This window comes from Stylophora pistillata, chromosome 11 (genome assembly GCF_964205215.1).
Source record: "Stylophora pistillata chromosome 11, jaStyPist1.2, whole genome shotgun sequence".
NCBI lineage: Eukaryota > Metazoa > Cnidaria > Anthozoa > Scleractinia > Pocilloporidae > Stylophora > Stylophora pistillata.
The window spans coordinates 24,925,878-24,942,409 of NC_142529.1; the positions used below are offsets into that span (position 1 = coordinate 24,925,878).

Consider the following 16,532-nt stretch of genomic DNA (forward strand, 5'->3'; position numbering starts at 1 on the left):
CGGCCGATTTCTAATTTTGGACATTAGTGTTGGATTTTGGACTCAAGAGGTCGATTTCCAATTTGGGACACTTGTGGCCCATTTTTTATTATGATCACTAGTGGCCGATATGTGATTTTCGGACACTTGTAACCGATCTGTGATTTTGGACACTAGTGGCAGATCTGTGATTTTGAAGACTAGTGGCCGATCTGTGATTTTGGACACTTGTGATCAGTGAAAGACTCCGACAATTCTACTTTTCGATAAAAAAAAAAAGAACTCTGATTGCTTAAAACAGCTGAGAATCTGTGTTTCGTTTAGCAAACAGGCGCTTCCTTTCGATGACAGATATATTTAATTACAAGACTCGTGATTGACATTAATTCCATGCAGTGATTTCAAAGTGTTGGCTTATCATGTTTTAAACCAGTTTTCAGAAGAATCAATAAGAGAGAGAAGTCGTTTTTTATAGTTTGTTCGCTTACCTAAATCTACTAACCTGAATAGAGAAACCTGTTTTTACGACCCGCCACAGATTAAGTTTCCAGTCACGTTTTGTGAATGTTGATACGAGCATAAGACTTTATTTGCGTTTTTCTGATTTCGAATTACAAATGTAGTTCTTTTGGATCAATTGATTGGATTGATACAACCTCGTTCCCAGGGCCTTTCCCCTTAGTTGAGGGTGGAGTTGCCAACCCCCAAATAAAGGAAAAGGTCCTGGGAACGAGGTTGGGCGGATTCATATCATACGGTTTGAAGTGGTCGTCTGAGCTGTCGACCAGTTCCGAGTAAGGAAACAATCTGAATTACCGTGTTCCTGGATAGATGCTTTAGTGGACAGTAGCGAAATTGATACTTTTTTCTCGAATTGTTTTGACAAGGAGGAACTGTTGAAAATAGGCACCTTTTCTTCAAAGAAATGCTGTCCTTTTTCAGCTTTAAGGTGAAAAAATTTTTTGTCAAAAGCGCGAAAAGGGTACCTTTTTTACACTAAGAAATGATGTCATGAAAAGTGTGAAAAAAGGTACCTCTTTTGCAATATTGAAAAATAGCGTTTTTCACTTTATTGGAATTGACAACCCATTTAAAACCCTTCTGATGTCAGCTGTAGGCGCCATTTGATAAAAATATTTGCAACTCCTGACAGTAGCTTGTATTTCTCTCTTCGCTTCTCAGAAGTATTGAAACGCTTTTTGACTGACACCTGTCATCCATTGGAATTCACTTAGTACTCGTTCATCCGTCTTATCCCACATTTCGCTCAATGCAATCGCAGAATATCAAACATTCTTCCCGCATGCATTTGAAACAGAATGTTCCTAAAGAATTATCGTTACTTAACGAATTTCGGAAAAAAAGGGAAAAAGTCGTAAAACAAAATTTCATTTATTCTTGATAATTTTTTTTCCTAGAATTTGTTTGACGGACAAAATCGCCGCATCCCCACCCAGAGAGTTAGCGTCAACATCTCGTTCCAGTCTTTTCGCCGCTCTAATTCAACATGGCGGAATCGGCAGAAGAAGAGATCGATGTCGAAGATATTTCCGATTGTCAGCAAATATCAAATTTAAAAGACTTGGCTGACGACGATCATAAAGATAAGTGGTACGAAAACTTTTTTTATTATATTTTGTTTTACAGTGACTTTTTTTAGCATGTCTTCCATTGATTCGTGATATTATTGGTACCATATGTACAGTCGAAGCCAGCTAGAAGCTGTTTAATCTGTTTGTTTATACATAATGTGGGCTTTATATTTAAATATTGATTCATAACTTTATAGGTATGATAAGGACGCTAGCAATCAGAGTTTTCTTAACCCTTCTGGAAGCCCATTCTCTTCGGAATATTGCGATCCAAATTCGTGGCTTTTAGACACAAACTCGGTGAGGAGTTTACATTTTGTGTTTTTTATTTGATTTATGCAAGATTGTCAGTGTTTAAGCCATCGATCTTAATTTAATGAAATATTTGCAAATGGTGAACAAATGAAAGATTGATATTTCCGTAAAATCATTCGCTGAATTTTTGGGTCATGTTTGAGATTCAGTAATCTTAAATTGAATTGAATTGAAGAACCATCTTTTCCAAAATAGCCATTGTTATATTCTCGCGAGCCTCGAGTGTCTATTTCAAAACTCATATACGCAACAGAAAATGTACTCAGCAGGGCTTGACACTGACGGTAGCCAGTCATAGTCAACTAGCCACGGTACTAGTAGAGATTCAGTTTTGGCCAGTGGTTTTTTTATTTCTACTGGCTAGTTTGGCTTGTAAACAAACTGAAATTGTCGTAACATCTAAGATGTCAATAGCCACTTGGCTAGTAGGTTGAAAAGTTAGTGTCGAGCCCTGCGCAGCCATAAAAAATACAGTGTACAAATATATAAAGTGTTTAAGTTGAGTTCATTGGTTTGATTCTTTTGTTTATGACAAAATTTTGTTTACAGGGAATATTTTTTATTCAGAGTAAAATTGAACTCAGTGTAGTTGCATTTGTAACAGGTTTGGTCCTTGGATTCTTGTACTGATGACAAGAGTCGCTTGGCTATTGAGAAAATGATTCTGGAAGAACAGTATCCTTATTATAGGTGCTTAAAAATCTGAAGATAGTATCTGCTTATAGTTCAACGTACCAGATTTGTGGTACAGCCGAACCTTGATTATCTGCACCTCGATCATCTGCATTTCTCAATTATCTGGACTTTTCCTTTGGTCCCAATTTTGTCATGAATATTTATTGGTCATGATCATGTTCCATAGCCATACTCTTTTCAAAACTACAGCATTGAAAAGTGATTCGTAAAGGCACGTTTTTTTTGCTTTCAAAAAGAAAAGCCAGTGCTTGCATGTATTGTAACTAATGAAGAATGTTCAAATGAAGTCTGATTGGCTTAGAGTTGTATTGTTGCTAAGTGAGATTTCACACTCTGTTGGCTTGTTTGATGACCATTTTTTTTTAAATACAAATTTTTAAATGTTGTGTTTCACATTTAAGGCCCAGGTCAAACACCGCACTTCACATGAGCCGAACCTAATGACAGTTTGGGTCGACTCAAATAATTAAGAACGCCTGTTTGAGTCAAACGTCGAACTTAATTCAGTCGAACCGAACTGCTTGACCAAACAAATAACAAAAGCGGTCTTGTTGGTCAGTTGTTATTCAAGGTAAAGTCAAAATGGTGCCTTTTCCATGGCTTCTTTCCCTTCTCACCATTTACTCCAACAGCATGTGTTAAGCACTGTGTGCCTTGCTCGAGCAAACTTTCCAGCTTTCCAACCTGGAATATCATCATTTTCTTCTGGAAGTGAGCATTTGTTGCACAACGGCTCTCTGCAACGAAGGCAGCAATATTTTGTCGTGTTCAAACATGACATACAAGAATCTTCATCATCTTCAACACCAGTGTGATAGGCAGCCATGTTGGAAAAAAACTGTGAATGAGGTTCATTGATACATTTAAGGCTAATTCATCCATTAACATGACTTAACTTTGATTATCATTTAATTATGCGTTTGGTTCGACTCATGTGAAGATCGGCATTTGACCCAAAGTCGTTCTTCAGGCGTTCTTCATGGCTGGCCAGGCATGAAGAATGCCTCAGCCGCTCCAAATAAAGTTAGTCGAACTTAATTGGGTCAAACGCCGACCTACACATGAGCCTAATTCGTTGAATTAGATTCGGCTCATGTGAAGTACGACGTTTGACCCGGGCCTAAGTATCACTTTCTTAATTTAATCAGTTTTGTTCCTCATTATTATTCATATTCTGGATTATCCGGACCCTTGATTATCTGTACTATTTCATCAAGCCCCTACAAGTCCAGATAATCGAGCTTCAACTGTAGATAAGTTCTACTTAACCCTTTCATAACCAGAAGTGATTAACTTATAGTTTTTTCTAAACATGTCATTCTCCAACCGACAAGTAATGAGAAAAACCTAAACCATTTCAGTGAAAGGTTGTTTCCTGATTATCACACACAAACATCCCTCGACTAATAAAAAAAAAAAAAAAAATAAAAAAATAAAAAAAAAAAAACCACTTAGCTGGTGGGAGGAAGAGTGGATAAACTGGAAGAGTTAACCCATCATAACTCAACATCAGTATGCATATTTCTCCATACAGCGATTGCTGTAAATTTCCTAAGCTGCTCCAGGTCTCAACATTAATGGTAGCCTCCTAGCCACAGACTAGTACAAATTCAGTTTTGGCCAGAGGTTTTCGATTTCCACCAGCCAGTGTGGCTAGTTAATGAACTGAAATTGTTGTAACATCTAAGTTGTCACCAGCCACTTGGCTAGTTAGTTGAAAAGTTAGTTTTAAGCCCTGTGCTGACAAAAAGAGTTTGTTTAATTAATAATCAAGAGTTTCTTTAGTTGGTGATCATGCATTTCCTTTATTCCCTTGACCTTAACGGGGATTTCGTTAATTTCTGAAGTAGGTGTATATTGGAACATAAGTAGGCAGAAGACAGTTCAGTGGTAACAAAGGCAGATTTGTCGTCAGTCTTTCTCTTCTATCCATTCAACATGGCACACAGCAAACTGATTGTGTTGTTGATTGAATTGTTAGAACTCATTACAAAAATCACCCAACAACCAAAAGGGAGAAAAAATATCAACAACAAAAAAAACACCTTTATTGATGACTGCCTTTAGAATGTATTGAACGTTTTCCAAAAAACACGCAAAATCTGGGAGGTGAAATGGCTATAATGGTAGCTGGCTCCATTGTAAAGAGTAGCCGCTGGAGTTCACCTGGTTACCGGTTTCTTAAGCCTTGTCTACATGAGCAATTTTTATGTGGCAACTGTATGTGGCAATTTTCATTTGCCCATGTAGATGGCTCGACAAATACTTGTTGTTAATTTGCGTCAGTAATAATTTTGCACAGCGGTGATGCTCATGGAAAGGAAAAAGCAAGATGGTGAAAGTCAGAAGACAGGCCAGACGTGTTGCAGCTTTGGGTGCGTTTGTCACATTTTATGTGGCGTCTCGTCTACACGGACAATTTTTTTATGTGGCAATTTTTATTTGCCACATAAAACTAACACGCCAGCTTTTCAGCAAATGCAGTTGTCACATAAAGATTGGTCATTTTTCATCATCTACATTGGACAAATAAAAATTGCCACTTAAAAATTGCCATATAAAAGTTGCTCGTGTAGACGGGGCTTTATGAAATCCCTGCCTTAACCCGTTACACCCTAACATCAGTATGCATATTCTCCATACTGTTCTCCAGAGATTTCTTAAGGAGCTGACAAGGAGAATTTGTTTAACAATCAAGAGCTTCTTTGGTTGCTGATAATTTCCTATATTCTCATGACCTTAATGTTTAATTCAGGGGTAATATTGTAAGGAGAATTAAGAGGCCGGTCACTCTAATGGGTCTGAAGGTTAGGGGGGAGGGGAGGGGAGGGGAGGGGGGAGATGTACGGTTCTGAAGTAACTTGTTGTTTTGATAGAATGGACTTCAATTTTTTAGATATGAAGAAAAAAATGTTTAGCATGTAGAGTCTGTGGCTTGCATTGTAAATATTTTATTCAACCAGAAACAACCCAAATTACCTTCATTTTTCTTATTTTTTTTCCCTTTGTTCCAGGGAATGCAGACTTTTTAACATCCATGAGATGCTTCTTTTTGCTTATCCCCTATTGTTGTACAGTGTTACCCCTTAACTTGAATTATAGAATGTATGCTTACAGGTCAACACCAGTAAAACTGGAAGAAACACCACCAGGTAAGTCTTGTTATTAGTTTTGTTATTGACTTATAATCTGTTAATTTTAAGCAGGCACATAATTTCGAAGTAAGGGGTTTTGGTTGATGTTGGGGCAAGGACATTTATTTTAATTTTTTTTTTTTTCGGTTATTGTTAAAAGCCATTAATGTACAGCATTTAATCTTGTAGGGGAGAAGAAAAGGCAAACTTGTGTTGGAAGGTATCGAATTTATATATCTTATTAACCAAGCACAAGGGCCGTACTGGGAGAATATCGGCCCGAGGTCTTGACAGTATGGACCTTGCTGCACTCGGTCCGTACAAAAAAGACTGAGGGCCGATATTCTTCCAGTACAGTCCCGAGCAAGCTTGGTTAATAAGAGATTTATTATACAATTGAAGTTCAAAGGGACACAAGTGCGGTATCATTCGGGACCATTCAGGACAGTGCCCAGTTTAATTCTGAGAGAATATTGACCGGCATTAGAGCATTTTGATTGATTGATTTTAGTTATTGGCCCTCTAACTGCCTGATTTGTGTAATAAATTTGATTATTTACCATTATAAAACATGACAGATACTGCTAGATTGTGGTATAGATTTTTATTATCTTCTTTATTCATTCATCTCTGGCGTGTACAAAAAACTATATTTTCTATTTTTGCATAAATTAGCAAAGTACTGCTTTATCTATGCATTCTCATATCTAGATTTTTAAAAAGTTATAACAATATTCAACTTTTGATAACTTTTTGGAAGTTAATTACAAGATAAACCAATAGAGATTAACAATTATTGTAAATGTACATTTGTTTGCCTCTTTTTTTCTACAAGGAATTCAGATTCAAATGTAAAAAAAGGCATCACCAAGGTGAACCTCAAAAGGTACAAATTATAAAATTTTCGGACAATGTCAAGTATCAAAGTTATTCTAGGATATTCTGATTTAAATGTAACAAATAATAGTTGATGAAACTTTTCATCTTGGTGTTTTGAAGTTGTTGAATTTCATTACCACAAATATGTTGATCTTGTGCAAAAACTGGGCTCAGACAGAATCCGCTTTTCAGGCCTGTTTCAGGAATTTTTAGAAACAGTTACATTTTAAGGGAGCTGAACTTTGTGATCCTTGGAATCGTTAGGACATTGGGCCCTCCACATGAAGTAAAGTAAAGTCTGTTTACGAGCCTAGTGGCCCATTAGGCCGGCACTTAACTCCAGTTTCTGTAGCATGAGGTGACTAGGGGTATTTCTACTCCCCCCTGGATGGGATGCCAGTCCATCGCAGGGTTACCCCCAGCATTAAATTGCCGGTACCCATTTATACACCTGGGTGAAGAGAGGCACTGTGAGAGTAAAGTGTCTTGCCTAAGAACACAACACAATGTTCCCGGCCGGGGCTCGAACCCGGACCACTCGATCCAGAGTCGAGCGCACTAACCATAAGGCCACTGTACCTCCACACCCCTCCACATGAACAGGGCTTTATTTTTTTGAATTGTTGTATGTAGGGAGCAACCTTCAGCAACTCACAGAAAACCCTGGACAGTTGAGGAACAGGAACTTTTCGAACAAGGATTGGTAAATTTGATCTCAGTAATCCCCCCTTTTAGATACAGACAATACTATGAGAATTTGGTGCCTCATCAGCGTAGCACCTGTAGTTGATAATTGTGAGTGCTTAATCAAGTAATCTTTCATCCTTGTTTTTTCATGATACTTTGGTGTTTTTCTACACTCGCTTGCCGTGTGTCCAAATGTTTTATCTGGAGTATGATCTTTGCATTTGATGACTCACAAAATGATTTGATTCTGTAGGAATTGTATGGCCGAAGTTGGACAAAGATAGCAAGCATGATCGAAACTCGTACGGCTCTACAAGTGAAAAACTACGCCAAGCAGTATTTTAAACAAAAGGTACAATACCGCTCGCGTGCACCCGCTTGACGTGCGTGTAATTCCCACGCACTGCACGCGTGAAACACGCGCACTACGTGTCATTACACGCACCTGCCTGGAACAAAATATGCACACTTCAGTATAAATCAGTCCACTGAAACTACTTCAAACTGTATTTTTTCTGAGGTTATCTTTTTTTAAAAACATTTGTAAAACTACTAAAAAACTATTCTTCTAACAGACTTTCCGATCCATCTTCTATTAAGTTATCACCCAGAGCGCAAGCGGGAAGTTGTTTTTTTTTCTTTCGCTCCGCTGTTGACTTTGCGCTTCGCGCTTTGTAATCGTTCTACACTTCCTCGCTCAACCAAAAGAACACCGTTCCCTTTTATTTCTGCAGAATAAGACACTTGCGCAGTCAGTAGCAGCGAAAGAAGAGCAGTCCAATGAAACAATTTTCGTCTCTGAGGTACAAATACAGCAAGTCCTAGATGACAACATCATTTCAGAGGACGATCAAGTGATTCAATCGACAGCTGTCCTTCCTTCTGTTGTCGAGGAAAAAGCGCAGAATGAATCTGATGACGAAGACATCGAGGTGGACGTGGACGGATCTGATAGCGAACAGTCAGACATTCACTTAATTCCCGGTAATATTTGATATGAAATTTCCTGATGAAAGCAGTGTTTGTTTTTGGTAAAGGTAAAGATAAAGAATCCGATCCTACCGACGCGTCGGCCAACGCGTCGGTCGACTGTCAGCCGACGCTTTGGCCACCGTTTATCTTTATAACAGACAAGATGCGTCGGTGCTACTTCCCCATCTCCTGTCGTCTTAATCTGTTTTTGTCCCCACCTCCCCTCGTCCTAATCTATTTTTGTCCCCATCTCCTCTCGTCCTAAGCTATTTTTGTCCCCATCTCCTCTCGTCCTAATCTATTTTTGTCCCCCTCTCCTCTCGTCTCCATCTATTTTCTCCCCTCGATTTAATTTGCTCTCGTTCCCATTCCTTCCAATACAAATATTTTCTATTCGTAATGTCTCTCTGTCCTAATCTGGTCGCGTCCAGTCTCGTCCTAATTTTTTTACCCCAGTATTTCTCGTCTCAGTCTCCCCTCATGGTAATATCTTCTCGTTCCAGTCTCATCTCGTCCAAGTATTTCCTCGTCTCAATTTCCCCTTAACTCTTCGTTTAACGACATGTGTGAGACAGCGCTATTGAAACATTTACGAGCTTTTTTTAAGGTTACCGTGCACCTTCAGGGGTGTCTCGCGTGCAAGCGATGTAGCGCGTCCTGTTTAAACTGTAGATATCGAAACCCCTATATCAAATTAAAGCTTATAGGACTGGTTATCAGACTATACCAAAATTTTGAAAAAAAATGAATTGTCGAATTTTTCACGACTTCTAAATGCGAGCACCCGAATCACCTTTTAAGAGCTGCAAGTCAAGTTCGATTGCTCTCAAATTTTGACAGTAGCTAGTTTTACATATAAACAACAAATACGTGTCTCCGAATTTTTTATTTCTAAATACCTTTTTTTCAAAAGCGATTTTTGTACGATCACTCCAGGTTTTTTTTTAATCCTATCTCAAAAACGTTCTGTAACTTTTCACTGAAACTGAATATGGCAAATCGCAGACACGAATTTTAGCGCTTTAGCCCCGGAAACGGAGGAACACATTAAATAAACAAAAAACAATATTCGCTTTGACATATAACGTTCAAAAGGTGATTCGGATGCTCACATTTAGAAGTCGTGAAAACTTCGAAAATTAATTTTTTTTAAAAATTTTTGGTATAGTCTGATAGCGCGGAAGTCCTATAAGCTTTAATTTGATATAGGGGTTTAGATATCTACAGTTTAAACCGGACGCGCTACATCGCTTGCACACGAGACACCCCTGAAGGTGCATGGTAACCTTATGTTCAATAAATTCTCTTCGCTCGAAGGTCAAACAACATCATGTCCCGATGCTGTTTATTCAGCCCTTGTTCGCGCTGCGGAAGTGGAAAACCAACAGATTAGTTTGGAAGAGAATCCTGCCAATATTCCGCCAGAGAGTATCTCGCCGAACACTTCGAAAACAGAGGCCAGCATCTCTGCTATCGATGAGAGAAGTTCTCCGAATGTGGATAAAAAATCGCTCTCTGAAAATAGAGCATCTTCGTCTCTATCAAACTCATGCCTAGAAACGGCTTCTTTAAACAAAACTATACTAAAAGAAAGGATGACCCATGATGGTCGATGCTATGGTGTGGAATATGGAAACCATTTGCTAAATGAATGCGAAGAACAATCATTTTCTGAGAAGCAGTGTTTTCCAGACCGACTCGCTAAGAGCTTGAAAGTAATTGCGGAAAACGATAGTGTTCAAAATGAAAATACAGGCCCCTATTCTCGAGAGCCAGTCGCACGTGAAAAATCCAGCGATGTATCTGATAGCGGACTGAACACTGCATTACCTTCGATGGATGACATAGAATGGATAGCAGCGACAAGTAGCGAAGTGACCAGCTCTGAGTTGATAGACTCTTTAGAACGAGAGCAGCCTGGGGCTGACGCGACTTTAATTCAACCAATCACTATCGACAGAAGTGTTATACAAGACTTAGAGAAAGATCACAATATGGAATTTTTCATGGGGCGCGCTCTGAAAACACCAGAGCGTTATATGAAAATTCGTAATTACATTCTCGACATGTGGGAAAAAACTAAACCGAATTTCCTTTTCAAAACAGCCGTGCGAAGCGGGCTTCGAAATTGCGGCGATGTTAACTCTATTGGAAGGGTTCACGCATTTTTAGAAGATATTGGGGCCATAAACGAAGGTTGTTTCGATAGACCAGTCCCCCGCGTCCGACAGCAAGACGAGACCACAGATGCAAAGGTCAACGTTCATATGGAATCTTGGGTAAATTCACTCAGACCAAGAAGAAAGCGACAGAGGAATGAAGAGGGAGACTGGATCGACCCGAGTAAAGCTGAAGGGATGACGATACAGGTATAATGTAGTAGAACTCTACTGTCCGCTTCACGAATCTTTATTTAGTAGCGGTGGCTAATTAATTAGCACGAAAGGTCTGGGTTGGAGACCTGCTCGAGCCAATACGTTGTGTTTTTTGTGTTCTTTAGCTTCTAAGATGGCAGTTCGTTTGTTTAACTGAAAACCTTAATTTTCAGCACTTGTCTCCGGACGAAGAAGCTTCACCTAATGGGTCCCTAAACGAAAAGGGCTCCCCGTCGGTCCCCAGGAAAAGGCCCTCTCGAAGCAAACCCTCTTACGATCCATTCTTACTGGTTCCCTGCCGGAAGTTTCCTTCGCAAAGTGCGGTGCCTTTCGACGTTCACATCCAATCAGAGACCTTGGTGGTCATGGACACGCATGCGCACATGTCAACCACTGAGGTGATTGGTCTACTTGGAGGACATTACTCACATGACTCGAGGGTATTGAAGGTAAGTTGTCAGTTATGTTTCTTACTTCCGCTTACGTCGGGATTGAGGAACAAACTTGAAAACCGATCGATTATGTCTGTTGCGAAAATGGTCTCAACCGTTTATTCATTGTTTGCTTAAATAGGTTTCCAAGGCGATCCCTTGTCGTAGCTTAAGCACAGGACTTCAATGTGAGATGGACCCCGTATCTCAAACGCAGGCCTCTGAAGACTTGGCACTCAGAGGATTGGCTGTGGTGGGCTGGTACCACTCTCATCCAACGTTCGCTCCCATTCCTTCTGTGCGAGACATAGAAACTCAAGCAAAATTTCAGGTTACTTTTCCGGAGTATTCTTAATGTCATGAATTTGGTGGCGGTAGGTGGGTAGGTGGGTAGGTGGGTGGATGGGTGGGAGGGGAGAGGCAGGGAAGGGGTAACAACCCCTCCTAACTTTTTCCATCTTTTAAAGTAACAGTTAGCTCGAACTGATTTATAATCTTGAATAAAGGTAGTGTAACCTTTACGGCTCATTTAATGAAACAAACAAACGTACCTTAAGCACGTTAAAGAACTGTTTTACCCTGATTGGGAATACAACGACCCATACCAGGACTACAACATACGTTAACGAAGCGACTTCAAAATCCAAAAGCACGTGGTAATAAGTCACGTGATATTACGTAACGAAACAACCGGAAATAAAAATAACAAAACGGAATTAAAATGGTAGCCACAAGTAGTGGAACAGTAAAATGTTTGGGATGGAAGGGGGAGGGGGTAGGGAGAAGAGAAAGTTATGTCTTCTCTTCTTTTTGCTTCATTCTCTCGTCCTCGGTCCCCATGGGAGTCTACCTGCAGGGAGAGGCAGGTACTCCTTTTTGCTTCATTCTCTCGTCCTCGGTCCCCATGGGAGTCTACCTGCAGGGAGAGGCAGGTACTCCTTTTTGCTTCATTCTCTCGTCCTCGGTCCCCATGGGAGTCTACCTGCAGGGAGAGGCAGGTACTCCTTTTTGCTTCATTCTCTCGTCTTCGGTCCCCATGGGAGTCTACCTGCAGGGAGAGGCAGGTACTCCTTTCGAAGACCTGACATTGCTAAATGACATACATTTCGCAAACTCACTTAGATTAACGACTTCTCCTTCCAAAACCAGCAAAACGGGGTTGAAAAACGATGTTATGAAAGGGCATCAATCACCCCTCCCCTCCCCTGCCCTCCCCAACATAGACTCGATCCTTGACCGCCCAGCCAAACGTTTAGGGTCCAGTGGTGTAAAGGGCGAATAACGCTGTCCAACGGATAAATCCCTATCCAGTTGATAAGTGATAGCAAAACGTGCTGCGCTATTTACTGGATAGAGATTTGTCCAGTGGATCGCGTTATTCATCCTTTGAACAACCGGCGGGACCAGTGCATTGATTTAGTACACAACGTGATGTCTTTCTATCTCATTTCTTTTTTTTGTTTACAGGAATGGTTTGCTAAGGGCGGAGCACCTTTCATTGGAATAATTGTCAGCCCGTACAATTACAGCAATCTGTCCAACCAATCACAGATAAGATGCTTGACAATCAGTGACGAGTGGGAGTCGGCTGGCCAGTATAGATTGCCGTATCAGTTTGATTACGAGGTGTTCAGAAACGAGGCTGATGAAGATGAAACGGTGGAACAAGTGAGAAACATAGCAGACGACTACAGGAGATATCCATTGTGAGATATATTTTTGTTTTTTCTTTTTCAAACTGCATTTTCCGAGCTGAAACAACTTTACACTGTATGGAACTTTCTAGGATTACCAATTACAGATGATTTCATGAGAACAGGTCGTATGCAATACAGTTATTTGATAAAAATTTGTGTTGGGATTGTATTGGTGTAGCTATTTGATTGGTTTAGCTATTTGGTTGGTTTAGAAAACTCGCGCCACACTCTCAGCCAATCAGATGCGAACTGAAATCAATCTCAGCTTGGTCGCAGCATTTTCCCGCCCTTTAGCCTCTTCCTTCCTTTCACTTTGAGTTCTCATTGGCTCTTGAGAATACTTTCCTTTCTTCTGATTGGCTATCTGTTGCTTGCGCTGTTTTCTTTTGTTCTGATTGGCCGGTTGTGTCAACTTAGGTTTGCATTGCATTTACAAAATGCGCCCGAGTGAGATCTGTCATCACTTATCTCATTTTCAGCCGTGTTCAACTCAATAGACGATTTGGTGTATCTACAAACTTGGACCTTTTGGACAAGCTTTTAGACTCATTACACGCCCGTATAAGTGCTTCATCCGATGGCGCAAGAGACGCTTTCTTAACCAGGTTAAAGAACACGATCTCGGAGAATATCAAAGCTCATACGCCAATTTCAGACAACCAGCCGACAAGAAGCACTCCAGACGACTCGTAATGACCAATAAGAGAATTTTCAGATCGTTCCAGCGCGGCAAGTACTAAGAAAACGTTCGTGCATCTTGGCCAGTCCATTTTGCTTATTAATTTGAATATATCAACAAAGTTGAAATGGTAAATTGGCCACCGTTACGGTTATAAAAGCTGACGTTTGTTGATACATTCAAATTATTTCGTTACCCCCACCGACGCAGCGCTAAACAGTTTCTTTAGAAACTATCAGCCTTTATAGTTCACTACTAAATTTTCTCCGGTTCCTATTGGTTTAAATCGATCACGTGACGCGATAGTGTTCATCCGTGGAGAGACACTATCAGCCCATAGTGCCCGCTCGCGGAAAATACCCGGATGGATAGTGCCCGTCCGCGGAAAATATCTGGATTGATAGTACTCATCCGTGAAAAGTTTTGAATAGTTTGACGGCCGCGAAGTTAGGCAGATCGGAAAAACAGTGACTTTTCAATTCTGACAGGTATAACGTATTATTTAACCAATGTACGGTTGCAAATTATTGACATTTGTGAGAAGCTGTAGGCGCGGAAGAAAATTTAGTGGTTAACAATAAAATCAATAGAGTGTTTATGTCTCGGAACTATCGGTCTGATAGTTGCCCCTTGGAAATTTGATGTTGTTAAAACTAGCATATTTGTTTTAAGAACATCAAATTTCCATTGGGCAAATATCAGCCGATAGTTCCTCGACAGAAACACTCTATTGTTTAATTATTCATTCTGCCTATTGATTGGTTGAAAGTTGACAAGTGACAACGCTTTACTAATCAGATGCAAAATTGTAAACAATTCTTTTCTTGCGAGGCCGACCACTGGTCTTTGTGTTTAGTTCGTTTCGTTGATGATTATTATTTGGTATTACTAACACTATTATTATTACTTATCATTATTACTATTATTATTATTATTATTATTATTATTATTATTATAATCACTAAAAATGACAAAAATCATGTTAAAAGGCTTAAAATGTCTGATAAAAATCGAAGAAAAGCTATTGGATACACGCTTCGGTTAGTAACGATGATGACAACAACAATAATAATCATAATAATTCGGTTCTCTAAGATCAGACTCGTATCAGACCCAAACTAACTTTGATAACAAAAACGACCTAAATATAAAAATCGCGAAAGCAACTACTAGTTCGTATTGAAATAATTTCAGAAAACGTGCATCGAAATTATCCTTGTAAAAGTAAATTATTTTAAAAAAATATATGAGAAGGGAAATGACACTCCTACTCTAAAAACTGTAAAAACAAGTTTTACAAATGTCTAGCCTATATTTGCCATAGCATTGTCAATTATTATTATTATTATTATTATTATTACTACTACTTCTGCGGTTGATCATTTTAGTGTTTTGCTCTATTGTTCTTGATAAGAGTTTTTCCGTAGGTTTCATTGCTCTGTTCGTAATTAATCTAACAAAATTTTTACAAACCGTTAAGACACAGGTAAATTTTGTGACCACAACATTCACGGGTAACGGTCAAACTAACCTCTTTCGCCTGAACGCATTTGGAGACGATATTAAACGGTTCCCTATAACCAGTTTGAAGCAAATTCCTTCACATGTAATTTTTATCTTTGTTCACTGAAATATTCTCTTCTCTGCTAGGGTATATCCTTAATACTTCGGAGGATTTGTTGATCTTAACATTAGTTTGACTCATAAAGGAACGTGTTATGTAAAAAATGTTAAAAGAAATTTCATTGATGTAAATATTTGTGGTGTATAAATTCAATGCTTAAGAAATATCTTATTCGAAAATCTTAGATGAAAGGGGAAGTGTTCATCGCTTAGATTTTAAATATAATGATGGCTGTACATGATTGTAAATAGATATTTAAAGTCGAGAGAGCTATTTAAAGAAAGAATATCTGAATAAAAGATTGATCATAAATTGTACACCTACACACCATTCCAGTTGTAAGGGAAAAGGTTGATACTATGCTTTGTTAGACACAAGGATTGGAAAAGTTCCCTGTTTACGGGTGTAGCATCCCTATATTGTAGGAATTTTCTTCCCTCCCCACACATCCGAGCCGGCTTGTTTGTTTCAGTTTTTGGACTATGTTCGTTGTTTTCTCTCTTCTTTTTGTTTGTTTGTTTTTTGTGTTGTTTGTGTATTCGTTATTTGTCACAGAACGGTTTTTTGTGGTGCTATATCTTCGGATTTTCATTTTGTTCTGACTTTGTGTTAAATAAATGTATGAGAACGAAATTAAATATAGCGGACTTGTTCTAAGAGAATAATTTGTTCCCAAGCCTACAAAAAATGGAAAGAAAAAAAAAATGATTGACAAAAAAAGAGGCAGACCGGTTGTGTGTTGCTAATCTGATGCAACACTCTTTACCCGTTCTAAGTTTGTTAATTTGGAGTGACCCAGTTATTTCTCAGAACCTTAAATGGCAAAAACTGTTCGTTCCTCTGATCCCTTAAGAAGTTGAAGTCACTCTGTTGAATCTTTCCTTTCCTATTTCTTGTGCTTTTCGAGTCGACGTTGCTTGCTGATCTTGGACCCCATTCGACGTGAATTATCCCTTCCGCGACAAGTAGGAGGCCCGGAGGCAAAGAGACAGAGTGGTAGGTTGGCATTCTCTTCATTTGGGTGATTATTACGTTGCCCGTTTCTACTTCCGAAGTGTCGATGTGAGCAGAGCCCCTGGGTGTTGTTGACCGCGCTGGTACCCCAGACTCGGAGCCCAAATAAATACGTTTTCGCAGCCGAGTGAACATTCCAGCCCGCTTCTTCTTTTTCGTTTGATCGTCGGGAAAATGCTGTAACTCCTCCTGGCGATCATATGATTCGGCTTGTCCCCTGGGAACACTTCGTAGATTGTCGGAATTAAAGTGATAGGAATGTGAGAGCTGTTCACAACTGGGCGCTTTGTTCGTCGAAGGGGCGTTCTTCCCTTCGCTCATTGTAAAATTTTAATGAGAACCTCCTCCTAAACTGTCCCAAAATGTAATCCAAATGTTTCGTGACTCAATTTAAATTTTCCTTAATTGAAGAGTCCCCTCTAACTAATTCGATAGCCGCTAACTAATTAGTGGCCGGT

General features: G+C 39.5%; 1 protein-coding gene across 2 annotated transcripts; it reads left to right on the forward strand.

Moving 5' to 3' along the window:
- The first annotated feature begins 1,444 nt into the window (after window positions 1-1,444).
- On the forward strand, window positions 1,445-15,385 carry LOC111339883 (deubiquitinase MYSM1). 2 transcript variants are annotated; one of them, XM_022946609.2, is made up of 14 exons: window positions 1,445-1,590; window positions 1,769-1,871; window positions 2,491-2,561; window positions 5,685-5,734; window positions 5,906-5,936; window positions 6,552-6,602; window positions 7,229-7,298; window positions 7,536-7,634; window positions 8,017-8,266; window positions 9,572-10,623; window positions 10,803-11,078; window positions 11,203-11,391; window positions 12,528-12,766; window positions 13,237-15,385. In XM_022946609.2, the coding sequence occupies exons 1-14, from the start codon at window positions 1,487-1,489 to the stop codon at window positions 13,448-13,450; spliced, it is 2,799 nt and encodes a 932-aa protein (XP_022802344.1). In that variant the 5' UTR covers window positions 1,445-1,486; the 3' UTR covers window positions 13,451-15,385. The 2 variants fall into 2 exon arrangements, with proteins under 2 accessions (XP_022802344.1, XP_022802346.1); XM_022946611.2 differs by lacking the exon at window positions 1,769-1,871 and having other exon boundaries at window positions 1,480-1,590.
- Window positions 15,386-16,532: the final 1,147 nt, after the last annotated feature.